This window comes from Cuculus canorus, chromosome 21, assembly GCF_017976375.1.
Source record: "Cuculus canorus isolate bCucCan1 chromosome 21, bCucCan1.pri, whole genome shotgun sequence".
NCBI lineage: Eukaryota > Metazoa > Chordata > Aves > Cuculiformes > Cuculidae > Cuculus > Cuculus canorus.
This window is the reverse complement of record NC_071421.1, coordinates 3827681-3853828: the sequence shown is the minus strand read 5'-3', so window position 1 is coordinate 3853828 and position 26148 is coordinate 3827681. Positions and strand designations below refer to the sequence as shown.

The 26148-nt window shown below is 70.1% G+C and overlaps 3 protein-coding genes across 14 annotated transcripts; 2 read left to right on the top strand and 1 right to left on the bottom strand.

The window, feature by feature from the left end:
* Positions 1 to 259: 259 nt before the first annotated feature.
* Positions 260 to 11840, top strand: PLEKHG5 (pleckstrin homology and RhoGEF domain containing G5). Of its 6 annotated transcripts, none has more exons than XM_054086032.1 (22): positions 262 to 1175; positions 2622 to 2698; positions 3720 to 3852; positions 3983 to 4088; positions 4167 to 4227; positions 4327 to 4418; positions 4904 to 5040; positions 5117 to 5253; positions 6484 to 6663; positions 6788 to 6958; positions 7035 to 7130; positions 7246 to 7266; positions 7357 to 7506; positions 7582 to 7692; positions 7765 to 7914; positions 7994 to 8131; positions 8329 to 8448; positions 8549 to 8681; positions 8757 to 8872; positions 8945 to 9090; positions 9163 to 9939; positions 10029 to 11840. In XM_054086032.1, the coding sequence occupies exons 1-22, from the start codon at positions 1043 to 1045 to the stop codon at positions 10036 to 10038; spliced, it is 3195 nt and encodes a 1064-aa protein (XP_053942007.1). In that variant the 5' UTR covers positions 262 to 1042; the 3' UTR covers positions 10039 to 11840. The 6 variants fall into 6 exon arrangements, with proteins under 6 accessions (XP_053942004.1, XP_053942007.1, XP_053942005.1 ...); XM_054086030.1 differs by having other exon boundaries at positions 264 to 1175; positions 7216 to 7266; XM_054086029.1 differs by having other exon boundaries at positions 260 to 1175; positions 7216 to 7266; positions 8757 to 9090.
* Positions 10833 to 13922, top strand: TNFRSF25 (TNF receptor superfamily member 25). Its single transcript, XM_054086036.1, has 7 exons — positions 10833 to 10970; positions 12086 to 12281; positions 12369 to 12500; positions 12587 to 12739; positions 12808 to 12889; positions 12962 to 13020; positions 13104 to 13922. The coding sequence occupies exons 1-7, from the start codon at positions 10941 to 10943 to the stop codon at positions 13682 to 13684; spliced, it is 1233 nt and encodes a 410-aa protein (XP_053942011.1). The 5' UTR covers positions 10833 to 10940; the 3' UTR covers positions 13685 to 13922.
* Positions 13923 to 14237: 315 nt separating this feature from the next.
* ESPN (espin) lies at positions 14238 to 25573 on the bottom strand. Of its 7 annotated transcripts, XM_054086000.1 has the most exons (15): positions 25204 to 25571; positions 24364 to 24557; positions 21609 to 21795; positions 21335 to 21517; positions 21131 to 21262; positions 20837 to 21056; positions 20485 to 20762; positions 18870 to 19031; positions 18623 to 18797; positions 18336 to 18362; positions 17112 to 17257; positions 16746 to 17027; positions 14734 to 14813; positions 14643 to 14654; positions 14238 to 14544 (listed from the first exon to the last, which is right to left on the bottom strand). In XM_054086000.1, the coding sequence occupies exons 1-15, from the start codon at positions 25495 to 25497 to the stop codon at positions 14397 to 14399; spliced, it is 2520 nt and encodes an 839-aa protein (XP_053941975.1). In that variant the 5' UTR covers positions 25498 to 25571; the 3' UTR covers positions 14238 to 14396. The 7 variants fall into 7 exon arrangements, with proteins under 7 accessions (XP_053941975.1, XP_053941976.1, XP_053941974.1 ...); XM_054086001.1 differs by lacking the exon at positions 18336 to 18362; XM_054085999.1 differs by lacking the exon at positions 18336 to 18362 and having other exon boundaries at positions 18623 to 19031.
* Between the last annotated feature and the right edge of the window lie 575 nt (positions 25574 to 26148).

Here is a 26148-nt window from a genome sequence, read left to right as displayed (position 1 = left end):
GCCGTGCCAGAGCTGCAGCCAAGGGTATCGGACTGCACGCTGGCTGGGACAGAGCTGGGGATGCGTGAATTGCCCCGTGTGCCCACATCCAGCATCGTGTCTGGTTTTAGACCTGCCGGAGCCTGGAGGTGGACTGGGTGGCCTCGGGCTGGGGTACCGTGCTGGCTCCCGGCGCTCACCGCAAGCCGGTGGCTTTGGTGCACAGATCTCGGCATCGCGTCCCGTAGGCACAGGTGGGGACACGGGGCACTGCGATGGATAAGGAAGCAGTTCCTTGGCACTTAAGGCACCACGGATGTGCTGAGTGAAACAGGATGGGTTTTTTAGTAAGTTGGCATCTATTAACTTTGCAGCAATGATTTATTCTTAATTCCTGGGCTCCTCTTCTGGCAGAGAGCCCTCAGGAGCAGCACAACGGCACGGAGCGTGCGGCTCCTTCGGGAGAGGATGCTGTCAGTGCTGCCGAGCTGGGGGCCGGGAGGATCGGCCACCACGGGGGTTTGGTTTCCCCCCGTTTTAGGGAATGTTCTGTATGGGACAGGACAAAGACCTTTGTGGGTTTTAAACCCTGTCTGCTCCTTTCCCGTCTGCTCAGCTGTAGCAGGGGGAAGCCCCCCCTGAAGCCCCCTACCTTTACCCACGCAGGTGCGGGGGAGCCGCCGGGACATGGGGCAGCACATTCCTACCCCCTCCTTAAAAACCATCGGACAGCCGAACAGCCTCCCCCCCCGCCTTCTTCATGCCGATTATTTTAATCACAAGCGCGTCTTGTCTGCGTGGCCCAATGTCTCTCGTAGACGGCGGAAAGTGAAATTTGTGCAATGTCTGTAGGAGGCTGAAGAAAGGCCCTTTGTGCGCCCCCCGCGCGGGCGCTGGGCAGCCTCCAGCAGTACCCTCGGCTGCCCCGCGGCTCTCGGCCGCCGCCGTCAATGCGCCGCTTGTCCGGAGACCGGGACCCGCTCTTAAAGCCGGAGCCGGGCTCCCTTAGCCAGAGCCACCGGCGGGCGGGCACGGCTCTGGGGGGCCCCGCCGCGACCCCACTATGTTTCTGTACTGGAGGAAACGTGGTGCCTACGAGCTGGAGGCTCTGCCCGCCGGGCTGGCCACGCTGCCCTACGGGGCAGTGGAGCGCTTCTCTTGGAATTCCAGCCTGGATGTTGGCGAGGAGCTCACGGGTAGGTGACCAGAAGGGCTCAGGCACCCGCGGTGGCTCAAAAACCAGCGCTGACGATGAGGGGGATGCTGATGCGGTGGGGCTGGGAGCACCAAGGCAAGCGCTGCGTGCTGCCGTCCTGCTCCCATCCGGCTCAGTCGGATGCTGGGAAGAGCGAGCTGCTCCGGTGCGAGCACAGTCGTGATTTCAAACTCCTTCCGCATCACCGGGAGTGATGACACACGCAGGAGGAGGTGACGGGGTGGGGACAGGATCTCACCCCTGTTGGCTTCCATGGTGTCTGGGGGGATCCAGACCCCCTCCTGCCTCTGCCACTGGGATTCCCCCTGCGCGCCCGGTGCCGGGAGCTGACACCGGAGACCCTGGCACGCGTGTCCTGCTGCCGGGCTCGGCGTTGGGGAGAGCCACCGCAGCCCTGGCGGTGCCGTTGGCTGCGACGCACAGTTTGTCCCCAGTATCGCCGGCCAGCTTTGAGTTCTCGGTGAGTTGGGAAAACTTTCCCTTGGGTGCATGCAAGAATTCCTTATTTGTTTCCGTTATTATTCCCAATAGGTCAAGTGAAACGGCAGCGCCGAAGGGTGGGGGCCGAGGGGACAGAGCCTTTATTGTGCTCCGGCCGCGGGGGCCGCACGGAGCCCCGGCTCGCAGATCTCTCCCGGGGGCGGCGAGCCGAGCCAGCTCCGTGCCATCGCCCAACGGCGCCCGCTGTGCCGCAGCCATTCCTGCCGGCGTGGGAATCTGGGATGGCCGGGAGCTGGGGCAGCCCGCAGCGCTCTGGATGGACCCCGCTTTGGGCAGAAGGAGCAGCTCAAAGGCTGCTCCGAAGGAGTTTATCCTCCACGGACAAGAGTCTTAACTCCGGCCTCGGCTGCCGATGCTGGTTGTGTTGGTAGGAGGGATGCGGGAGAAGGGAATGGTGCAGCAGGGAAGCCCCTGTGCCGGCTGCGCTGCTGCTGGCGCCGGTGTCACCGTGCCATCGGTTCAGCCGCGCTGCCTCTCCGTGCCGAGGCGGTTTCCCATCAGGGCATCCCTGCCCCACCGCACGGCATTGGCGCTGCTCGTTTGCCGTGAGCCTTCCCCAGTCTGTTATTTTTACATGATTAGATGAGACACATAACAAAAGCCTTCGGAATAGGATTTGTCCCCGAGGCCGATTTAACTGTCAAAGCTTAACGGGCTCCTAAGCCCCTCTGCGGGCTGCCAAGCGGCACATTTCGGTTCCTGCTGCTGCAGCCCTGCTCCGTGTTCCGATCCCGCTCCCTGGGCTGCCAGGTGGGAGCCGGCTCCCGACGCCGTGCGACGGTGGCCCCTTCGCTCGGTGGGGATGCGGCGCCGACTCTTGGGCACAGGCGCTTTGCCGAGCTCTTAAACCCGGTGTCAGCGGTGCGGGAGCCTCGACGCGGGCTGGAGGGCCTCATCCTGCACTGACGCCCTCTCTCTCCTCCAGGTGAGCCGTGCCCAGAGGTGGAGACAGTGCTGCGCTGCCAGAACCCCGACTGCGCCGGCGAGCGGAGGGCGGCCAAGGTGGGTGCTGTGGGGCGGCGCGCAGCAACGGCGTCGGGCTCACGGGGGAGAAGGGCAGCCCTGAAGCCGCCCTGGCACGGCTGTGCGTTCCCTGCTGGTCCTGCTGGCATTTAACGGCGTGGTCGTGGATTGCCTGTTTACCTGAGCTGCTGGGATTTGGCTAATCCGCTCGCGCCCGTCTGTCCTGTGGCTAACGTGATGCCAGCGCGGATTTAGGCCGGCTGGATCTGCCAACCGGGCGGCTGCGAGGATCGCGAGGGGTCCCCGGCTGCGCCCGCAGCCCAAGCTCCGCATCCCACCGTTGCCGCGATGATGGTGCTGGGCTTGGGCACGTGGTGGGCGGCGTGGAGGGCTGGGGTAGGGGTGCGACGCAGGGCTGGCAGTGGGGCTGGCGCGGCTCTGGGGGAGCGCGCGGGTGGTGGAAGGCGTCAGTTCTGATCTCAGCAGCGCTGCGAGGAAGGAGGGCAGGAAACGGGGGCGGCCGGGGCTGCACGGGCGCTTCCTCCCCACAGCGGGGCCGCTCGCGCCTCGCTGCATGTGGGGCGACGATGGGGTCCCCCGCGGGGACATGGCGGTGAGGTGGAGCAGTGGGAGCCCTCGGTGGTGCGGGTGCTGGCCGGGGGTTAAAAATAACCTCCTGAGAATAGCCGGCGCGGCTGTGGCCGGCGCACAATCGGAGGAAGCGTGCTGCCTTCGAGCATTGTTTCGCTGCAGACTCTGGCTTCCTCCGTCCCGCGCGCCGACGCTGCTCTGCCGGCGCAAAGGGGCTGCGCTGTGGCCTCCCCGGTGTGTGACCTCCCCGGTGAGGTGTGGGTGGCGTTGGCGCAGGTGCTGTGTCCCCCGGCTCCCCTCTGCGTGCCCACCCATCTGCCTCCTTCCCAGGGTCGGCGCTCAGCGGCGCAGAACCCCTCAGCCGCACGGTTGCGTCCTCATGGCCATGACTTTGCCCGCGAGCGCTGTGCCGGCAGCACCTTGGGGTGGGAAGAGGGGGGTCTCTGCTCAAGGTGATCCGTGTGCCCAGGTATGCCACCACGCGGAGTGCCGGCGGCTGAGCGGCAGCGGCTCCCTCAGCCTGTGTGAGCTCTGCGACGGCCGCCTCCATGGCGCCATGCACTTCGACGGCCACATCCGCTTCGAGCTGCCGCCGCCGCAAGGTGAGCCGGGCGGGACGCGGCTCTGCGGTGCGGCGATGGGATGCGCGTGGGGCTGCTGGAGTGGGATGCAGGTAGAGGGGATGTGTGGCAAAGGGGTCCCGGCGCCACCCGGCTCAACGCCTCTCCGCAGGCTCCATCCTGGCCCGCAACATGTCGACGCGCTCATGCCCGCCGCGCACCAGCCCTGCTTCCGACGCGGAGGAGGACGAGGAGGAGGGAGCGGTGGATAGCAGAGGGTGAGTCCCCGGCGCCGCGTGGCCCCTGCCCGCCCCCAGCCACGGCGCCCCCGTCACCCACCCGCCCCGTGCCCGCAGGGAGCGGAGGAGCTCGGCGCTGAAGCTGCCCAAGAAGAAGGCTCGGCGCAGGCACACGGACGTAAGGCACCGGCACGTAGCCCCGGCTGCGCTGCGGGCGGTGGCGGCGCATCCGCCGGGCGTGAGGGACCCCGGGCGAGCAGCTGCCGCCTCCCCACAGGACCCCAGCAAGGAGTGCTTCACCCTGAAGTTCGACCTCAGCGTCGACGTCGAGGCGGAGATCGTGCCGGCTGCGAAGAAGAAGTCGCTGGGGTGAGACTGTTTGGGATGGACGTGGGGACAGACACGGGGATGGATGTGGGGTTGGATGTGGGGATGGACACAGGGTTGGACGTAGGGATGGATGCGGGGATTCACGTGGGGATGGACGCAGGGATGGACGTGGGGATGGATGCGGGGTTGGACATGGGGATGGACGCAGGGATGGATGCAGGGTTGGATGTGGGGATGGACACAGGGTTGGACGTGGGGATGGATGCAGAGATGGACATGGGGTTGGATGCAGGGTTGGGCGCAGAGAGGGACGCGGGGATGGATGTGGGGTTGGATGCGGGGACGGACGCGGAGATGGATGTGGGCTTGGACACAGGCTTGGACGGGGGTTGGATGCGGGCTTGGACGTGGGGTTGGATGTGGGGACGGACGTGGGGATGGATGCGGGGATGGACATGGGGTTGGACGTGGGGATGGATGTGGGGGCAGATAGGGAGCAGGCTGTGGGGCTCGTGTCCCCGCAGGGAGGTGCTGCTGCCGGTCTTCGAGCGGAAGGCAATCGACCTGGACAAGGTGGACATCTACCTGGAGCAGTCGCACACTCCGCTGTCCCTCCAGTTCGAGGCGTTCCGCTTTGGGGGACACTACCTGCGGGTGAAAGGTGCGCCGGGGGCGCGGCGGGAGGCTCGGCCAGCCCCGAGCTCCTGAGGGGCTCTGATCACCCCCTGCTCCCGCAGCCAAGCCCGGGGTGGAGCTGAAGGTGGAGCAGGCGGCGCGGGACACCAGGTCCACCAGCCTGCCCATCCTGCGCCCCGCCAGCACCACCGCGCTCCTCGGGCCGGTGCCGGGACGCCGGGAGGGCACCGACAGCGTGGTGAGTGCTGGTGCCCGCCGCAGGGAGAGGGGCTGGGAAAGGGGCAGTGGGGCGCGGGTTCCACCCAGGGCCGTTCTTGAGAGGAAGGGGAGAGCGGCACAGCATCTCCGGGGCGGTGAAGACCACTGAGACACGTTGTGCCCGTTCAGCTCGTGGTTGTGCCATGGTGAGGGTGCACGGGCAGCGCCCTGCGCCAGGCGTGCAGCTCAGCCGGTGGCACCGGCCCCGTACGGGCTCACACCAGAGCAAACAGGAGCCCTGGGGACCCGGTGGCTGCTCGGTGCCACCCCGGTCTCGCTACGGTGCCTGTCAGCTGGGGAGCGCGGCTCGGTCCTGCCCCGTGGACCCTGACCCCAGATAAGGCGCGGGGCCGGCTTGGCTGCCACGCTCCCGGGGAGCGGCTCTGGTGGTGCTTAGCCGTGTGCCGGCACCCCTCAGACGTGGCAAGCTGGCCGTGTGGCCGGGGCTGGTGGCCGCCCGCGTCCAGCACTACGATGCGTGGCTGCGGGACTGTCACAGCGCTGGCGGGACCACCCCACTGCCCCCACGGTGCCGACTGCCTTCGCCGGGGCACGGCGATGGGGCTGCCGGCGGCTGTGGCACCTGGGGACGCTGCAGCACGGTGAGGAACGGTGCTGCCACCATGGTGGCTCTTCTGGTTGAGGCCATGTGCCGGCGGTGGCAGCGGCACAGCCCATGGCTCGGGGGCAGGTGGGCAGCCCGGGGCGCCGGGGCGAGGCGGTGGCCGTGGCTCGGCATTGCCAGGGATACACCGGGAGGCCGCTGGCGCGGCTGTGCCCAGGCCGGCGGGAGCTGCTTGGCCGTGACCCAGCTGTAGCGGCCGGCCGGGGGGCTTTGATCTCCACCGGTGAATTGTTTGGCTCTGTTGAGCTTATCTGGCGCAGAGGGAAATTAGTTTTTCGGTGCTGGCCCCACCTCCTTTTGTTTCGGAGGAGCCGGACTGCAGCTTGCGCGGCTCCAGCTCCGCCGTCCCAGCTGGGCGCGCGGCTGCCTGGGCGGCTCCGCCGGGGTCCGTGCCCCGCGGGATGCCCTGAGCTGCAGCACCGGCGTTGCCCGCTGCCCCGGGATGCAGGTAGGCAGGTCAGTGCGGGCGAGCGTAGCCCACGCTGCCACCCTTGCTGCTCCCCGGCTGTCCGTCCGTGTCCGTCCGTCCCCGCTGGGTGCGCGGTGCCCCGCTGACGCCGAGGGCACGGGCTGTCCCGGCTGCAGGCTCCCGCCCGGCGCAGGAAGAACATGACCGAATTCCTGGGGGATAGCAGCATCCCCGGCCCTGAGCTGATCCCCGCCGGCGCCGTGCCCGCCAACGGCACCGACACCTGGAAGAACCGCGCTGCCAGTCGCTTCAGCGGCTTCTTCGGCTCCGGCTCCGGCACCGGCTCCTTTGGGCGGGTAGGTGGGATGCGGGAAGGGTGGGAGGGGGATGCTGGGGGGCTCTGGGGCTCGAGGCACCCCCTCAGATGGGGTGAGGGGGGCGGTGAGATGCCTCAGCCGCTCTGCCTGCGCTTTGGACCAGGAGACGGAGAAGCTGGAGCAGCTGGCGAGCCGGCTGCACGCCTACGGCACCTTCGGGCTGCCCAAGCTGCCGCCCCAGCTCCGCTTCGACCGCGACTCCTGGGAGGAGGACGGCGACGAGGCCGGGCTGGCGCTGGAGGAGAGCTGGCAGCAGATCATCCGCGGCGCCGAGGTACGGCTGGGGGGGGCTTTGGGGTTGCGGTGACTCTACCGGGACGCCGGCACGGCGCTGACACGCAGCCGCGCAGGCCCTGTCACGCCGGCAGTGCCACCAGCAGGAAGCCATCTGGGAGCTGCTGCACACCGAGGCCGGCTACATCCGCAAGCTCCAAGTCATCACCGACGTGAGTGCGGGTGGCAGCCGCGCCGCGCCGCCGCGGGGGTGTGGGGCCGCGGCTGCACCCCATCGGCTCCGCGTCTGTCCCGCAGCTCTTCCTCTGCTGTCTGCTCAACCTGCAGGAGTCGGGGCTGCTCTGCGAGGTGAGCGGCGATGGCATCTCCTCGGTGCGGCCACGCCGGCACGGTGAGGATGCCGTCACCGCACAGCTGCTCCCCTCATCATCCCCACAGGTGGATGCCGAGCGGCTCTTCAGCAACGTCGGGGAGATCATCCGGCTGCACCGTGAGCTGTGGCGCAGCGTGATGGCGCCGGTGCTGGCCAAAGCGCGCCGGACCGGAGCGCTACTCGACCCTATGGACTTCCTCGGTGGCTTCAAGATGGTGAGTGGAGACCCCGTGTTGCGGCGGGGCGCTGTGCCGCGCTGTGCGCCGCGGTGACCCCCCGGTGTGCCGTAGTTCGGCTCCCTCTTCCAGCCCTACGTGCGGTACTGCATGGAGGAGGAGGGCTGCATGGAGTACATGCGGACGCTGCTGCGCGACAGCGAGCTGTTCCGCGCCTACGTGACGGTAAGGGCGGCGGTTTGGGGGCTGCGGTTGGTGCCGGGGGCCACCGCCGGGGCTGACAGCCGCGTGCCGCAGTGGGCCGAGAAGCACGAGCAGTGCAGCCGCCTGAAGCTGAGCGACATGTTGGTGAAGCCGCACCAGCGCCTCACCAAGTACCCGCTGCTCCTCAAGTCCGTGCTGAAGAAGACGGACGACCCGCGTGCTCGCGATGCCGTCACCGCCATGGTAAGGGTACAGCGGCACGGGGCGCCAGGGTGTCGGGGTGCCCTCCGCCGGCCCCTGGCACCCACCAGCCTGGCCGCAGATCGGCTCAGTGGAGCGCTTCATCAACCACGTCAACTCGCGGATGCGCCAGCGGCAGGAGCGCCAGCGCCTCGCCGCCATCCTCAGCCGCATCGATGCCTACGAGGTGGTGGAGGGCAGCACGGATGAGGTGGATAAGGTAGGCTGGGCGTGGCGGAGCTGCCGTCCCGTGTCTTGTCACACCGTGCTTTGCTGCTTGATGCCATCCCGGCTGCTGCCGTGACGTCCCGCGCTGTGCCGTACCCTCTGTGCCGCCCCATGTCATGTCACGCCAATGCGTGCCGCGCTGCCCCATGCCGTGCCGTGCCCGGCGCTGATGCCGGCGGCTCCTGGCAGCTGCTGAAGGACTTTTTGCGGCTGGACCTGACGGCCCCCATCCCCGGCACCTCCGCGGAGGACACCCGGCAGCTCCTCCTCGAGGGCAGCCTGCGGATGCGGGAAGGTAAAGACGGCAAGGTGAGGACTGCGGGGGACGGGGAGCCTCGGCCCTGGCCCCTGCCCGCCCGCGCCCGCCCGCCGCGCCCCCCGGCACCCACCGCCACGCTCTCGCCCCCAGATGGACGTCTACTGCTTCCTCTTCACCGACCTCTTCCTCATCACCAAACCCCTCAAGAAGGCTGAGCGCGCCAAGGTGATCCGGCAGCCCTTGCTGATGGACAAGGTCGTTTGCCGGGAGCTCAGGGACGCGGGTGAGCGGCGCTGGCGGCGGCGCTGGGGGGCACCGGGGGGTTCCGCGGGCACTGCTGACGGCTCTTTGCCCGTAGGTTCCTTCGTCCTCATCTACCTGAACGAGTTGGGCAGCGCCGTGGCCGCCTACACCTTCCAGGCCAGCGGGCAGGCGCTGTGCCGTGCTTGGGTGGAGGCGGTGCGCGACGCCCAGGTGAGGGGCGCGGGGGGCGGACGGGGGTCCCGCCGGTGCCCAACGCCTTCTCTGATGCTTCTCCTTCTTCAGACCCTGCTGCAGCGGCTGCGGCAGCGCCGGCGCCTGCTGGAGGAGGAGGAGGAGCGCGAGGAAGAGGATGGCGAGAGCGGCGCCTCGGCCGCCAGCTCGCCCACCGTCCTGCACCGCGGCAGCGCCAGCCCCAGCTCGCAGCGCTGGTAGGGAGCGGGAGGGGGTCCTCGGCACCCCTAACACGGCGCAGCCCCCTCCTCACCCTGCTGTCCCCGCAGCCCTTCCGACGGCTCCACCGAGACCCTCGCCGTGGGGGACGGCGGCGACGAGCTCTCCTCTCCAGACTGGGACGCGGGGCCCTTCGGATCAACCTCGGATGGCTCCTCCGTTGGCACCGGCACCTCCATTGGCACCGGCGCCTCCACCGACACCCCAACCTCTGCCGAGACCCCCACCCAGGAGCTGCCCGCGGGTGCCCTGCCCGTCCCTCTGCCCCACGGTGCCGCGGCCTCGGCCGGCGGCTGCCGCTCGTCGTCGCTCGACAGCGCCTACGGCACGCTCTCGCCCGCGTCCCTGCAGGACTTCAGCCACCAGCCGGAGGCGGTGGCCGAGGAGGGGCGGCAGCGGGGTCCCCCCACAGCCCCCCGGCTGCTCTCGCCGCGGCTGCGCCGCCGGACGCCGGTGCAGCTCCTGCCCTGCCCGGCCCGGGTGCTCAAGTCTAAATCGGAGGCCAACCTGCCCCAACTGCTGCCCTCCGCGCCCCTCGGGCACAGCCGCAGCCTCTCCGACCTCGGAGCCGGGACCCCCTGGAGCAGCCGAGCCCCCGGCCCCCCGGCAGCCCCCGGCAGCACCGGCAGCTCCACCTCGGAGCTCTCGGAGCCCGAGGAGCCGGCGGAGAGCCCAGCGGCGCTCCCTGGGCAGCTCCATCGTAGCCCCCTGCCCGCTGCTCGCCGGACGCTCTCAGACCCGCAGACGGCACAGCACCGAAAACTGACGCTGACGCAGCTCTACCGCATCCGGACCACGATGCTGCTCAACTCCACGCTGACCGCCTCGTAAGTGCTCCTCATGTGCTCCCCGGAGGATGCTCCGGCGCTCGCTCAGCCGCGCTCAGGGCATCTCTTCTCCGCTCTGTGCCTTGCAGGGAGGTCTGAGAGCCGCCGGAGCCGCAAGGATGGACACGCAGCCACGCCGAGGAGATGCTCCCGCTTCTAACCGTGCCGCTGCGGCTGTGACTGGGAACGGGGATGCTGTGCCGCGGCTGTGGGGATGCGGACTGGTCCCTGCGGCGAGGACGTGCCCTGAGCAGGGTGGCACGGCGCCGCTCCCGCAGTGGGGACGCACGCAGGGCACGGCTCGCGCCAAGACGAGGGCTGGCGCTGTGCCGGACAGGTGGCTCTGGGGCGGCTCCGGTGGGTCGGGAAGGGATGATGATGTTGGTAGTGGTGAGTGGGGAAGTGGCAGCGCAAAGGGGAGCTGAGGCTGGTGCCTGGAGGCGATGGTGCTGGGTTGGGGCAGGATTGGTGCCGCAGAGTGGGACGGGCGGTGGGCAGCAGCGCGGGAGCACCGGCGGCACGGCTGTGCTCCGACTGCCGACTGAGCAATAAACCCAACTGGTGCGCGCTCACTCGCGGCCGCCTCGCCTCTCGTGTGCCCACCGCTGGGACGCCGTGGGGTAGGGTGGTGGCAGCCTCGTGCCCCGGAGTGCAGGAAGAGGGGTCGGTGGTACTCCCCGTATCCCGGTGCCGATGCCAAAGGGAGGGTGGCAGCCCGTGGCGGGGCGGTGCCGCTCCCTCCGGCGCCCGCAGCTCCCGTCACGTTGTTTCACCCCCCTTCACCTCATTGCCAAAAAAAGTATTTCCTCCCGCCGCGCTCGGGTGTAAAAAGCCGGCGTGGAGGGGGCTGCCGCTCATTTGCCACGCGACGCGCGCTGCCGGCAGCCATGGGGCGCCGCGGCATCCTGCCCGGGCGCTGAGCTGCCCCGACACCGCGCTGCGCCCACCGCCCCGGTGCCCTCGCCGTAGCCCGGCATGACCCAACCGCATCGGCTGCAAGGATGAAGCGCTGCTGCCTCGGGGCGGCGTGGGTGAGTGCGGCCGCACCGGGCTCGGGGGGTGTCGTGGGGCCGGGCGGTGCGGGTCTGGGGGGGTAAGAGCGGTGCCAAGCGTGCCAAAAACTCCCAGTGCTGCGGCTGAGTGCCTCGGGCTCAGCCACGGTGCTGCCGATGGCCCACGGTGGTGGCGGCGTTGGGGCTGTTGGATGGGCGAGTGTGGTGGCACGTGGGTGCCGGGGGGCTCGGCCCCAGCGTGGCCGCGTTATGAGCAAGAGGGGAGCTCGCGTGGCACGAGGAGATATCTGTGCCGCGGCTCCTTGGCCGCGGGGCACCTCCACGCCGAGCCGGGGCGGCAGCCCCTCCGCCCGCAGGGGCGCTGACTCAGCCGTGCCGCTGGCAGCCCCGGTGCTCGGGGCCCATCAGCGGTTTCCAGTCGGCGGGCGGTGGGTGTCATAGAAAATGATTCAGTTGCTGTAATCGGGGCCATCGCAGCCGGGAAATCCACCCGCGGCGAGGAATCCCCTGGCTGCCTGCCGGCGCCGCAGCCCTCCTGGCGTGGGGGTGCCAACGCGGACACCCCCTCGCCATCACCACCGGGACGGAGGGCTGCCCCGGGCGCAGCGGGGGACGGGTGACCTACTTTAGGACGCACGTCCGGGGCGCGATAGCATCGGTGAGAGCGTGAGCGCGGCACGGCTTCCTCTGCCAGAGGAAATCGTCTTCTCTGCCAAGAGCAAACCCAGGAAAGTCAACGCCGGCGCTGTTAACCCTCCTGCCCCCGGCTGCCGGCACCCTCACCCCATAGCCGGCACCGCCGGCACCTCCATGGCCCGGTGAGCCCATGGGGAGCACCACCAGCGCCTCCATCCAACGAGCGGCACCACGGCGCATCCTGCACGCCCGACTCCGCTGTCCTCGCCAACGCCGCGTCCCGGCCCCAGCTTGGCGGCGTTGCTTGCGGAGCGTCCCCGGCACAGCGAGCGGCAGAGGGGCCCTTGTGGGGCATTCCCAGCCTCGGGGCCGCACACCCACACAGCGCCGTGGCTCCGAGCATCCTACCCGGCACAGCACCGGCAGCGCGGCACGTGGGCAGGGTGGGAGCGCGGCGTGCGGGCTGCTCCCCACGGCTGCCCTGTCGCTGCCCGCAGGTGATCCTGGCAGCGCTGTGGTTGGCAGCGGGCGAGTGGCAGTCTCCGGGGTGCCAGGACTGCGCCGCGGCGCATGGACTGCAGGTCGGGGTGCAGCTGCCCGCCCGCCCGCACAGGCACAGCGCCAGAGCCTCCTGCCCCGCCGGCACGAACTGGATCGAGGGGGCGCGCCGGTGCTGCCAGCCGTGCCCCGCAGGTGAGGCTAACCGAACGGCACGCTGGGGCACTCCGGGCACATCGCCCTGCGGAGGCCGTGCTCCGTGTCACCACGCTGTCCCCGCAGGAACGTTCCTGGTCCGTGCCTGCTCGAGCCACGGCAACGCCAGCGCCTGTGCCCCCTGTCCCGCCGGTACCTTCCGCTCTCAGCCCAACACCTTCTCCAAGTGCCAGGCTTGCTACGAGTGCGACCGCCAAGGTGAGTGCCGCGCTGTGCCGCACCGTGCCGCGTGGCGCCGTGCTGTGCCGCGCAGCACCGTGCCGCTCTCCGCCTGCTTCCCGCAGCTTCCCAGAGCGTGCTGAGCAACTGCTCGGCCACCAGCAACGTCGCCTGCGGCTGCGAGCCCGGCCGCTTCCGCGACTGCGTCGATGAGCACTGCAGCCACTTCTCCTGCCGGCAGTGCCAGCCCTGCACCGGACGCCTCATCCAGCGGCCCTGTGAGTGCTGCCCCACGGCGTGCCCGCGGTGCCGGAGCCGCCCGGCCTGACCGCCGCTCTCTTCGCAGGCACAGAGGCGCAGGACACGCTCTGCGGCAGCTGCAAACCCAACTTCTACGCCGAAGGCAGCGAGTGCCGGCCGTGCCAGCTGTAAGCTCCCACCCTCCCGGTGCGCGGGGCCGGCGGCACGGCACGGCGCCCACGGCTCCCCTCTCCCTGCAGGAGCACCCCGGAGACGTGCGGCAAGGACTGCCAGCGGGTGTGTGGTGGCGGCAGCCGAGGTACGGGGATGGCGGGGATGGGTGCGGTGGCGCGGAGGGCACCACGCCCGCCGGCTAACGGGATGCGGCACTCTGCTTGGCAGGCTCAGGGCTGGAGTACCTCCTGCTCTCGCTCACGGGGCCCCTCTTCCTCGGTGCTCTCGCTCTTTACCACAAGAGGAAACGGCTCCGGCACGGCACCCCGGCGAGCAGCCCGGTGCCAGCGGCGCAGCCGGCCAACACCGCAGCCCGGTGCCAGGTCAGTGCCGAGAAACAGGACAGCATGTGTTGGACGCAGCAGGCGGTGAAGCACGTTACCGGCACAGCGCACCGCAGCCCTGAGCAGCGAACGCTACTGTGGGAGCAGCCCAGCGGCGCCGCGGCGCAGCCGCACGGCGAGGGGCAGCTTTCCCCCCTGCTGCAAGGCAGCCAGCTCTACGCCGTCATCGAGGCGGTGCCGGTGCGGCGCTGGAAGGAGTTCATGCGGGTGTTGGAGCTGCGGGAGGCCGAGATCGAGCTGGTGGAGCTGGAGGTGACGCACATCCGCGACCAACAGTACGAGATGCTGAAGCGCTGGTGTCAGCAGACCAGCGCCACGCTGGACCGCGTCTTCGCCGCTCTGGAGCACATGGATCTGGCCGGCTGCGCCGAGGCCCTGCGCCGGAGCCTGTCGGCGCGGCCATGAGCGCGGCAGAGCCACGGCCTGGCGCCTCCGACCCCTAAGTAGTGTTACTTATGCCGTGTAGACATTTTATGTCACTTTTATGTCCCACCCTCCGCTATTTATGTCCTCCCGGTGCCGGCGGGGGCTCATGCCCCGGCGTGCCGGCTGCTCGCGGGACGAGTGGGCGCCGACCCCGCCATGAACCCATGGGATAGTTCTCGAGGGCGCCCGCTGCGGCGCGCCTGCCCCCACCCCAATAAAGTGGTGTGTTCTCCATCTCTTGCCGCGGCTGCGCCGGAGCACCGCGTACTGCAGGCGAGAGTGATGGTGCGATGGGGCAGTGTGGGCGCAGCGCGGCACGGCAGGGCTGGCGTGGGCAGGCCCAGGAAGGCGCGGGGCACCGCTGGCGGGGTTTATCCGTTTAATGGCTGGAAAGGCAGGCGGTGCGGGGCGCGGGGAGCCGGCCTTGAGCCGCTCTGGAGGAGGCAGGATGGGCAGGAATGGAGGTGAGGGCGCCGCGGCCGCAACGGCGAGCAGTGCCAGCGGGGAGCCGGATGGCACGCGCGGTGCCCCGCGCCACGGTTGGCCGTGGGCTGGCGGCAGCGGGACGAGGGGGGCTACGGGGTCAGGCTACGCGGCTGTCCGCGGCGGGAGGAGGGTGCCGAGGCGCGTCCCGGCCCGCGGTGGGAGCCGCCGGCCTCCTCCCGCCGTGAAGAGCTGGGGCGCGGCGTGGCTAGTGCTTGGCTATGTCCCCCTTCTTGAGGATGATCTGCCGCTGCCAGGGCGCCAGCTTTGTCTCATCGTACCCGAGAGTCCTTAGCTTTTCTGACTGCTCCTTCTCCTTCTCCTCCTCCTCCCGCTTCAGCTTCTCCTGCTCTTTCCTGCTCGGCGGCGGAGGGCACGGCGCACCATGGTCACCGGAGCCACCGGCGCTGCCGTGCCCACCTGCCCGCCCAGGGAAGGGGCTGTGGGCACTCACCGTTTCTGCTCCCTGCGAAGGCAAAGGGAAGATGGGTGTTAGCGTGGGCGCGGGTGCCCGGCCGGCACGGCACACCCGGAGCCCGGCTCACCTCTCCTCCTCCAGCTTCTTGCGCAGGATGTCCCTCCTCCAGGCCGGCATGCTGGCCAGGCGCGCCTCCTCCTCCTTCTCCTGCAACAGACACCGGTGTTACCGGCACCACCACCCTCTCCGTGGGGCATCACCCCGGCACGTGGCCCCGCATGCCGCTGGCAGCCCGGCTGAGCCGCGCTCGTGGCACGGCGCTTGGCTGGTGTAGCCTTCCCCGCAGCGCGCCGCCGGCGTGGGGAGGAGGAAGGAGTGCGCGGCGCGGTCAGCCCTTCGCACACCACAGCTTTATTGCACTGACACGCGGGGCCCCACACCGCCCTGGCACCGCACACGCCACGCCAGAGAGGGGAGCGCAGCCCCGGCGCTGCGCCCCCCCGCACAACACACAGCCACGGCAAGCGGCACACTGCAACCTCGGCCCGAGGCCACGCGAACCGGCACCGAGCCCTCTGCCTGACCGCGGCACTGCCAGAGCCACCGAGGTGGCTGAGCACACCCGGGTCCTGCTGACACCACTGCCTGCTCCCGGCTGGCCCCACGCCACACCGCTGGCACAGCCGCAGCGTTCCGCCGGCGTCAGGTGTCCGACATCTCCGCCTCCTTCTCCTTCCAGAAGGAAAAACTGCGGTCGATGAAGCGGCAGACATCCTCCTCGCTGAACTCGCCGAGCTCCGGCACTGGCACCGGTACCCCATCCCCTCGTGGGGCTGTGCCGGGGGGCTCTGGGGGGCTCTCGGCCACCGTGGTGGGGCTGCCCTCAAAAAACGCCGCCGCGAGGTCGTCAAAGCCGTCGAGCCAGCAGCGGTGGCCGGCCTCGACCTGCTCCAGCACGGTGCGGTGGAAGCGGCGGACGCGGTGCCAGCTGTGGCTGCCGAGGCGGTCGAACATCTCGTAGCAGAGGAGGTGGCGGAAGCGCCGCTCTTCGGGGCTGAGCGGCATCTCCAGCAGCTGGAAGTAGCCCAGCATGAAGAGGTCGAGCGGGAGGCTGTCGTGGGGCACGGGCGAGCCGCCGACGTGCGGCAGGAAGTGCTGGGGCCAGTACAGCGCCGTGGCGCGGCTCAGCCGCCGGATCTGCCGCCCTGGCACTCGGCAGGCGATGCTCCTCCAGCGGGCCAGCAGCCGCCCCGCTGCCAACCGCCGCCTCCCGGGACGCCGCGGCCGCTCCTCCCCAGTGGACGCCGCCACCGCCCGCTTCTTCCAGTACTCCAGGAAGAGGAAGACAACGCGCTCCTTCCGTGCCTCGGCACGCTCCTTGGGGCCACTTGGCTCTGGCGGTGCCGGCCGGCACCGTCGCGGTGCCCCGTCCCCATACTCCTCCTCCAGGACGGGCCGGCGGGTGCTGCCGGGCTGCGGCGCTCGCTTGCGCTTGGTGACGCCGGGAAGGGGCACGGGGAGCTCCCCCGGCCCCTCGTAGTTGGCCTTGAGACTGCGGACGGAGACGCCGCAGCCCAGGATCTCGCGCTGGGCATCGTGCCGGGCGCCAGAGCCGCCCACCGCTCCCCATAGCTCAGAGCCCTCGCGGCCGCCTGGGGTGGCCGGCGGCGCAGCCGCGCTCCATGGCAGCGTGGGGCACTGGGTGCCACGCGCGGGAAGGTCCTCGTGGGCCAGGGCGAAGCGCTGGGGTGCCAGGGCGGCGGGCAGCTCCTCCTCCGGCCACCACGGCTGCCCCTCGTGCATCACCCGCAGGCTCCCCAGCTGCTTCTCTAGGTACCACAGCTCGTCCCACAGCGGCTGCCCGGTGTGCCCCGGCGCGTCCTCGCAGGTGGGTGACCTGCGCTGGCACGGGGGGGACGAGCGGCTCCCGGGCTGCGACGGGAAAGAGGGCAAAGGGGTTCTTGAGGCTGCGCCGTGCACACCTCACGCTGCCGCACGCGGCACCCCCACGGCACGACGGCCCTGCATGCGGCTGGGGGGGACTGGGGGATAACCCCACACGCGCTCTGTCACCGGGTCCTGAGCCACCGGGCCGTGCCCGCGCCACGCTCGCTGCCGCACCTCGTGGGACCCCCCTACCTTGCGCCGCTGCTCCTCTTCCTCCTGCATGCGGAGCTGCAGCTTGCGCACCATCACCTGCCGCTTCCACTCTGGAATGGGCCGCCCCTGCTCGTCGTGGCTCGGAACCAGCGCCTCCGCATCCACCGCCGCCCCAGCGCCTGCTGCCGGGACCGGTGAGCTCCCGTTCAGCACCGGCTCCGGCGAGCCCCCTGCCAGGCAGCGCGGTGGCCCCGTAGCCTCCGGGGTGGCCGGTGGGGTGGGCGTCCTGGTGGGTGACGGGGAGGACACCGGCGACTCTGCCTGCGGAGGAAGGAGGGAGGGTGGGTTGGTGCCGGCTGTGCCACGCTGTGCCGCTGCCTCCACAGCTCTCCCACCGCCACCTACATTGGCCCCTGCCTGGCCGCTGCCGGAGAAGATGGTGGTGAAGCCTTTGCTCTGCGGCGTCGGCTTGAGGCTCTTGCCAGCCTTGATCTCAGCCAGCAGCTCCGAGTTGTCACCGGTGGGGGACATCATGTTGAAGGATTTGGTGCCTGAGGGGAGGCAGGGAGGGCAGTAAGCGCCCCGCTGCCCGCAGCCTCTACACCGAGGGATGGCTGCGGTGGTTGGACGACTGCCCTCCTCACCCCCATGGCCCCCGTCGGCGCTGGCACCCAGCTCCCCGCGTCCACGGGACCCTGCCAGAGCAGCACCACGCTCACCGGCTCCATAGCACCAGCACTCAGCTCCCCAGGTGCAGCGGACCCCACCAGCATCCCCACACGCAGCTCCCTGGGATCCCACCGGAGCAGCCCCGGTGCCACCCGCCCCGCGGCACTGTGCTGCCCGTGGAAGGATGCTCCATGGTTGGCTGCAGCCCCCCCTGCGCCACCTCGCCGGGGGGCACAGACCCCCTGCGTGACCCCAAAGGGACCAGAAGCCACACACCGACAGCCTGTGCCAGCCCCACTGCCAGCCCCGAGGCTGCGTGGCACCGGTGCCCCCGCGGATGCCGGCACTGCTGCTCGCTCTACCCGCTCCGTGAGCACCCACCGTCCGTGCCAGCCATGTGGGGGTCCCTAACGGCCCATGGTGCCGTGCCAAGGCAGAGCCCCCTCCCCGGTGCCTGCGGCTCGTCCCGCTCGGCTGCGCCGTGCCGGGACCGAGCGGCTGCAGGTGCTGAGGGCGCAGCGGGGCGCGCGCGCTGCCATCCAGCGCCAGCTGAGACCCTCCGGCCCCGTAAGCCGGCGCTAATAAAGCGGGTGCCGAGCGGCAGCCAAGCCCGCCGGCCTCGCTCAGCGGCGGGGGAGCAGCGGGTGCGCTCACGTGGCGGGGTCACGCCGGCCGGCTGAGCACAAACAAAGGCTCTCTGTGTGCGGGGCCGGCGGCGGGGCCGTGGGGATCGGGGCCCCCTGCCCGGCGGCTTCGGCAGCCCCGTGCCGGCACTCGGCGCACCCGCATGGCAGCGGCACGGCGGCAGCGAGGGCGCGGTGGGCAGGAGGGCAGCGGGTGGCTCCCAACCATGGTGGCCGTCAACGCCCCGTGGCGTTGGCGTAGGCCGGTGCCGGGTTGTGCCCCTGGGCCGTGCCCGGCACCCCCTGGGCAGGAGGCGCGCGGGGCGCTGGTACTTACTCTTCATCTGCCTGAGCGCCTTTCCTTCTAGGGGGAGAAGCAGAGAGGCAGCGCAGGGCGCGAGGCAGAGGAAAGATTTGGCCACCGCGAGACAAGAGAGAAGAGAAGCGGCCAGCAGTGAGAGCAGGCGGGGGCGGGTGGGCATGAGGGCCCCCGCGCCGACACCGGAGGAGAGAAGGACAGAGAGCCCGTCAGGAGCCACGCGGCCACAGCGCCACGGGAAGAGACGCACCAGCACGGTGCCCGCGATCGCTCGCCCCTCGCCCACCCAGCGCCTCGCCACTTACTTCCCGTGGAGGAGGACGAGCGGCGGGGGCCGGCGGGGTTCTCGGCTGGCGGCGGTGGTGGTGGGGGTGGTGGGCAGGCAGCATCGGGCAGTGGTGGTGGCGGTGGCGGCGGCGGCAGCTCGGAGCCACTCTTGCTCTCGCCGTTGCGCATGGTGTCCGTTGAGATGGGCGAAGCCTGGAAGAGAGCACGGGCAGGCGTCGCCCGGTGCTGCCGAGCCACGTGCGGGCTAGCGGCGCACGGTCTCACCTCCTCGCTGTGCGCCATCCGCCACGGACCAGGCTGCTCGGCCGTGCCGTGCCCCAGGTGCTTGTAGTAGTCACCGGTGCTCGGCTGCTTGCCGAAATTCCTTGACCTTCTGGTGGAGTCAGCCCGGCGCAGGCCTTCGGGGCTGCTCTCCCGCGATGCCAGCTGCAACGGGGAGCGGGGCTCAGCGGGGCTGAGCCGTCGTGGTGCTGGCCTGGGCCAGTGGTGCCCGTGGGGCAGATACCCGGCTTGGGGGGTGGTGGCAGGGGGCTGCTCGGCACGAGGCTGCTCCGGGGCTGCCTGCTGGGGCGGCAGCGTGCACCGTCAGCGCCTGGCACTGGGACCCCGTAGCATGTGCCCAGAAGAGCCTGGGATAACCCCCTGGGAAGCGGAGTGCCGAGCCCCGGCTGTGGATTATGGGGAGCTTATCCCCCCCCTCCAAAACCTCCCTCTGAACGGGGCTCTCGGGCAGCACAGCCTTGGCTCACCCCGGCACATTCCGCAGCGGCTTTGCGGGCTGTGCTGCAGGGGGCCGTGCCCGCTGCGCGGGGCGGAGGTGCTGCAACGACACAGCCCCGCTCCCTGCGCCGGGGGCCCTGCTATTTGCATTTCTCCCTGTGCCACCACTGCCAGTGGCATTTGCGTAGCGAACCCGGCTGCCCAGCGCCAACCACAGCTAAGTCAACAAGCGCCAGCTCGGCGCTTCCTGCTCCAGCTGCCACGGGCGCTGTGCCAACTCCTGTCCCCAGCCCGGCGCCAGGGTCTGTGCCGCTCAGCCCCGCTGCACGGGGCGCCCACACCACTCCGGCCCCCACCCGCAGCTCCACGGGGTATCCTGGCTCCGTACCCCCCAGCGCGGCCGCTCTTTACCCTCGTAAGCGCTAACGAGCTGTGCAAAACAAACCCAACGGAGTCCTGAGCCCCCATGGCCCTGGCACACCCTGCTCTGCCGACACCCCCATCCCATGCGCCTCCGTTCCCAGCGGCGCTGGGCTCTGCCAATGCCCCGGCCCCCGCTGCGCGCCGGGCTCCCGGCTCCGGTGGGGTACTGAGAGCCATGGCAGGGGGTCAGGGGTCCCCGTGCGCCCCCGACCCGCCCCGGGAGGCTGCACCCCTCTTACCTGTGCACGCCTGGCTGAGCCCTCTCAGCTCCTGGCAGCACCGACTGTGCCACCCGACACCTGCGGCGCGGGCGACACTGGAGCCGGCTGCTCTTGTTACAGCCTGCGCAGCCGCCCACGCCCAGCTCGCTGTGGTGCCGGTGGCATCGCCAGGGCCGTGTGGGTGCGGCTGCGACGGCCACCATGTGACAGCCTGCACGGTGCCATCAGGTGCCCCAGCCAGCGCGGTCGATGGGGTAGCTCTGCCCAGTGCCACGGTGGCACTGGAGCATCGCTGGCCTCTTGCTCGCTGCCGGTTGCACCTCAACCCCTCGGTGTGCACCAGCACCGCACGCACACGGCCTCAAGTCCCCCCTCCCAGTGCCACCAGGAGCTGGCAGCTCCCCACAAGGATCGGTGCCCGGTGTTTGTCCCCCCCACCAGGGCTCATCCCTGGGCTGCGAGGCCGGGAGCGGTGGTGCACAGGGCACCAGAGGGTGTGGGGCACGGGGCCGTACCTCTCGGCGCAGCGCCTGGCTCTCCACGTGCCGCAGGTTGTTCTTGGCGCGCACGTAGATGTCGGCGGTGTGGGGGGCAGCGGGGGGCGCGGGCGCGGGGTAGCCTGGGGGTGGCGGGGGCGGCCGAGTGCTGGGGGGTGGGGGTGGTGGCGGTGGGAAGGTGGGGGGCGGTGGCGGGGGGGGACCCTCGCCCCCTGACCCCCGGCCCCGCGGCCGCGTCTCGGGGTCCAGCATGTCCATGTACGCCTGCATGTCCGCCAGCGCCGGCTCGGGCACTCCTGCGTGGGGGGAGAGTCAGGGGGGGAGCTGGCCCCGCTCCCCCCACCCCACGTCCCCCCAGCCCCACACTCACGGGCGGTGGGGGCCCCCGCGGGGCCGCCCCTCTTGTCGCCGGTGCTGGACTGGCTGGAGTGGCAGGAGTCGTAGTTGGAGAGGGTGCTGGTGGGGGAGCCCACCTCGAAGCGCGCCTGCGGCACCGACGCCGTGGTGTTGGGTGATGACATGCCCGAGTCCGGCTGGCGGCATTCCCCATCCGCCGAGGGGTCTCGCGACAGCACGCGGTGCTCCACGCTCTGCCGGCACAGCCGCGTGGTCAGGCAGGGCCCCCCTCCACGTGCTTCCCATGCGCTCGGGGCCGCCGCCGTACCATGTTCTCCACAGTGCGCAGGTACTGGGCACAGTGGCTGTGGCCGTTGTAGTCCGCCAGGTCAGCCGCCGTGTAGCCGTCCTCGTCGCGGACGCTAAGGTCGGCGCCGTTCACCACCAGGATCTGGCAGCACTGGGGAGAGGGGCGCACGTGGCAGGGCCGTTGGGTGGCCTCTCCAAGCCCTCGCACTCCGCCGGCACCCACCTCCAGCTCGCCGTTCTCGGCAGCGTCGTGCAGCGGCGTGCCGCCCCAGTTGTCAGTGGTGATCTCGCCGCCGTGCAGCAGCAGCCAGCTCAGCACTTTGGAGTGGCCGCGGCTGGCGGCGAAGTGCATGGCAGTGGCCCCCTCGGCATCCCGCTCTGACAGGCTCACCGTCGTGAAGCTCATCTGCACGGGCAGGTGAGCTGAGTGCCGGCATCACCGGCACCTCACCGTGCCACCACGCTGTGCCACCACACCGGGCCCAGACAGCGCTTACCAGCCAGACGATGACGGTGTTGTGGCCCATCTGGGCGGCGGCGTGCAGCGGGGTCATGCCGTCGTGGGCGCGTGCGTGGGGGTCAGCACCGCAGTCCTGCACCAGGTACTGGATGATCTCTAGGTGGCCCTCCTGGCAGGCGAGGTACAGCGGGGTGGCCCCCGTCTTGGTCTGGGCACTCAGCGTGCTGCAAGCGGGGCACAGCGCCCGTCACACACCGCCACCACCGACGGCAGCGCGCTGAGATGGCTGGACACAGCGGAGACGCAGGTTGGGGGTGCAGGGACACGTGGGGGTCTTGGGGTGCACAGGGGACACACGGGTTGGCAGGACACGGGAATCCAGGGGATGCACAGGTAACAGGCAGGTTGGCAAGACTTGGGGGTCCAGGAATGTACAGGGGACATGTGGGGGTCCAGGGGATGCACCAGGCACAGGAGACACATGGGTTGGGGGACACAGGGACACAGATTGGGGGGCACGGGGACATGTTGGGGTCTTGGGATGCACAGGGGACACGTGGATTGGGGGCACGGGGACATGTGGGGGTCTTGGGATGCACAGGGGACACACGGATTGGGGGGCACAGGGACATGTGGGGGTCTTGGGATGCACAGGGGACACATGGATTGGGGGCACAGGGACATGTGGGGGTCTTGGGATGCACAAGGGACACGTGGATTGGGGGGCACAGGGACATGTGGAGGTCTTGGGATGCACAAGGGACACGTGAATTGGGGGGCACGGGGACATGTGGGGGTCCAGGGGATGCACAGGAGACACGCGGGTTGGCAAGACTTGGGGGTGCAGGGATGCCCAGGGCACACACAGGCAGGGCAGCGTGAGCCGGGAGCCCCACAGCTCCGCACTGGGTCCCTGCGCAGCGGTGGCTGCGGCGGTGGGAGGTCACTAAGTTAATCAGCTGCTTAGGCTAAGCTCCTTCCTCCGGCTGTTTTTGGACACTGCAATTTAGCAGTATTTTTAAATAAGCGGCTTAGGCAGCGCCGGCTGCAGGGGAGCCGGCAGGGAAAGGCCAACCTGCACCGTGGTACAGCCTACGTCCCCACATCTCAGACCCCTGCATCCCACGTCCCCGCCGTGCAGGAAGCCGTTTTATTAAGTGCTCCATAAAAAAAAAAAAAAACCCAACCTGTTGAATATTTAAAAAAGGAAGAGCAATAAATACTCTGCTCTGTTATCACAATGATCGTGGGCCCTTAATAATTGATTCCTGTAACTGTGAGACGGGCCGCAGGCAGCACTGCCTTCCTGCCATGCCGTGCCATGCCGCGTGGTGCCTGCCCCACGACACGGCATTGCCAGGCCGGCACATCTCTGGGTGCTCTCCAAGCAGGGGTTGGAGCCGGGATGCAGGGATACAGCGGGGGAACGTGCGTGGGTTCAGCCCCTGATTGCTGTTCCCCACTAATCGGGAAGGGGTTAAGCCACTTGGGCAAGTGCTAGTAAACTGCTTTGCCAGATGGCCGAGACCCCACGCCGCGCTGCCGGCTGCTGGAGAGCCCATGGGGCTGGTGTGAAGGTGCGCTGGGAGCACCAGCATCCCACGACAGCACCCAGGGATTGGATTTCGTGGCTGTAACGGAGCCTCTGCGCGGGCACGAGGCCGGGAGCGGGGCCAGCCCTGAATAATTCAGGGGGAAGGCAGTGACGGCAGCAGAGCAACCCCAGCCAGAAGTGTGAAAGCCAACGTGGGAGGGTGGCCACGAGCACCGCACCGGGGCTGACACTGCGGGCAGCGAGTGGGAGCCATGGCTGGGCTGGGGCTGCGGGGTTTAACCTGGATTAATTCTGAGGCTGAGGTGGCATACCTGAACCCTGGCACACGGCGATAAAGAGCTGGGGCTGGGAAAGCTGAGGCTGGTGGGTGCCACAGGGACACAGAGACCCTGCGGGCCTGCCTAGTGGGAAGGCTGGGGGGTCTGGGGCAGTGGCACCCGGCGACAGAGGGGTGCTGAGCCCTGGTTTGCCTCCTGCTGCCTCGGGATGCAAGGGAGCTGCACAACCCTCAGATCTGCAGCCCTTGAGCCCACCGGACATGGTGTTGGGCGACAGCACATCCCTGGGCTCCACCTCGGCCAGGGCTGTGTGTTATTTCCAGTGGCCTCTGCCCACCATGGGAAATGATATTCAGGGCACCGAATCGCCTGCCAGTGCCCCTTGGAGAGGCTGGGCACCATGAGCCTGGTGGGCTGCCGCACCGTCTGCCCTGGGGAACCAGCCTGGCACCCGGGCAAGTGGTGACACCGCTGCAGCGACAATGGCTGAGCAAGGCTGCCGTGCCCAGCGATGCCTGCAGCCTTGGGCGGGCGGAAAGGTCGCCACTGGCGTGGGGAGCAGACTCTCCTCGGCGGGCAGCCTAATCCATTTACATAACAGCGGGTGGACAAAGGCGGCTGTGTTATCGCCCTGCGCCAGGAGCCCAGGGAACTGACCTAGCAGCCGGCAGCAATATTTCTGCCAGCGCTCACCGCTCTCCTCCTTGCCCTTTCTCCCCGGGCCATAAAGAAGGTGCAGCCGGCTGCTCCTCCTGATAACGTGGCTGCGTTGCCCTTGGAGCAGAGGGACGAGGGTGGATGCGGAATCCGTGCCCAGCGCTGGCACCTTGCCCAGCAGCTGGAGGCAGGAATAGGGCGGCAGCAGGCATCCTGCTCCCCCAACAGCCCCAATCCTGCTGGTGGGCCGGTGAGCCAGCGGCACAGAGCCTGTCTCACCCACCGGCAGCAGGAGCCGTTACCTTGGGCAGTGTCCCAAGAGGAGTCGCAGGGAAGGGAAATCTCCTTTGGCCGCGGCATAGTGGACGGGCAGCGCTCCCGTGTCAGTGGCCGCCGTAGGGTCGCTGCCCCCGAAGCGGAGGAGCCAGTCAATCACCTCGTGGTGACCAAAGCGGGCTGCTAGGTGTAGGATGGTGGCACCGGAGTTGTCTGTGTCCTGCGGGAGGAAGCAAGGTGGCTGTCGGTGCTGGGGAGCATGTGTGGAGCTGGAGACCACGGGTGGCCGCGGGGCATCCCTGAGCCGGGATCTGGCCCTGGGGAAGGTGTACTAGCCAACGCATTGGTCCTGGCTGCACGGAGCAGGGCCAGAGTGCGGGAAGGGGCTGTGGGACAAGCGTCTCTACTCTCCCAGCCAGCGCTGCACAAAGCCCCCCTTGTTCTGGGCATCCTCGGGGACTCGCCGCAGACCCCGCTGTGCAGCCGGCCGGGCCGTCCTACGTGCTCGGCAGAGCTGGCCCCCGGCCAGCAGGGCATCGAAGCGTGCTGACCCCGTCCTTCCCGCTTAATCCCCGCTCCCAGCCCCTTCGCCGCCTCCTCTTCCTTGGGCCCATCACATGGCGTTAGCTACCGGCCGGCCCCGGTGAAAGCCGCTTACCGCCCCGCTCTCGCCGTTGTGTAACCTCGGGGGGTGGGGGGGGCGCCAACCGGGGGGCTCCGTGTCCCCCTCGTGGCTCAGCCCCTCCGGGACGCCGTGGCCCTCCTGCCCGGCGGAGCCGTGCCCGTGCTACCCGGGACTCCGGCGACAGAGCAGGGGGGGTTCCACTCCCGGGGGTCCCGCCCTTCCCCGCGCCCCTCGCTCGCACCTGCACGCCGCAGCCGCCCTGCGTGAGCAGCCACTGGAGACAGGCGAGGTTGCCGGTGGCGGCGGCGTCGTGAGCCGGGGTGGCCCCGTTGCGCGCCCGCGCGTCCCCGCGGAGCGCGGTCTCTGCCGCCAGGTACCGGAGGCAGGCGAGGCGGCCGGCGCGGGCGGCGTGGTGCGCGGGGGAGGCTCCCAGGGCGTCCCGCAGCCCCGGCCGCAGCAGCCCGGCCGCCCGCAGCCCCCGCAGCGCCTCCACGTCGCCCTGCCGCGCCGCCAGCAGCGCCCGCTCCAGCGCCATCGCGGCCCCGGCCCCGGCCCCGCCGGCCCCGGCCCCGGCGGCCCCGGCCGCGGCTTGGCACTGCGCGGCGCTGCCGCCCCGCCGCCCCCCGGCCCCGCCGGCTCCTCCTCCTCCTCCCCTGGGGCCGCCCCTCCGCCCGCCCCGCCCGACGGCGCGGTGGCTGACCGCTGACCGGGACCCTCGCGCCGCTCCTGACGGCCCCCGACAGGGCGGCCGGGCTTTACTGGGCTGCTGCTGGGACCGGGACCCCCGGGGCACCGCTGCTGCACCCCCGTCCCGCGGGTGTCCGCTTTCCCGGGGCGGCGATGGGCTCATCCGGCAGCCCCGACGTGCGCCGCCGGTGCCGGCAGCACGGGCAGGAGCGGAGCGATGCCGGGGGTCTGCTCTGCCGCCTCCCGGCGCGGGGGAGACGAGACGGGCAGTGTAGGGGGGCGGCACCGTGGAAACCCACGGCGGGACCCGCGGGCGGCGGCGCTGAACCCGTGTGTGGCGCGGGCAGCGCCGCAGGTTCCCACGGGCGCGGGAGTTGGGAGGGGCGGGCGGCGGGGGCGCCCTGGGACCACCCCGACTTCAGAACCACGGACAGCTGCACCGCCGAGCTTTCAGCACCGCGGACAGCGGCACCGCCGCCTCGCCCTCCTGCCCCTCGCC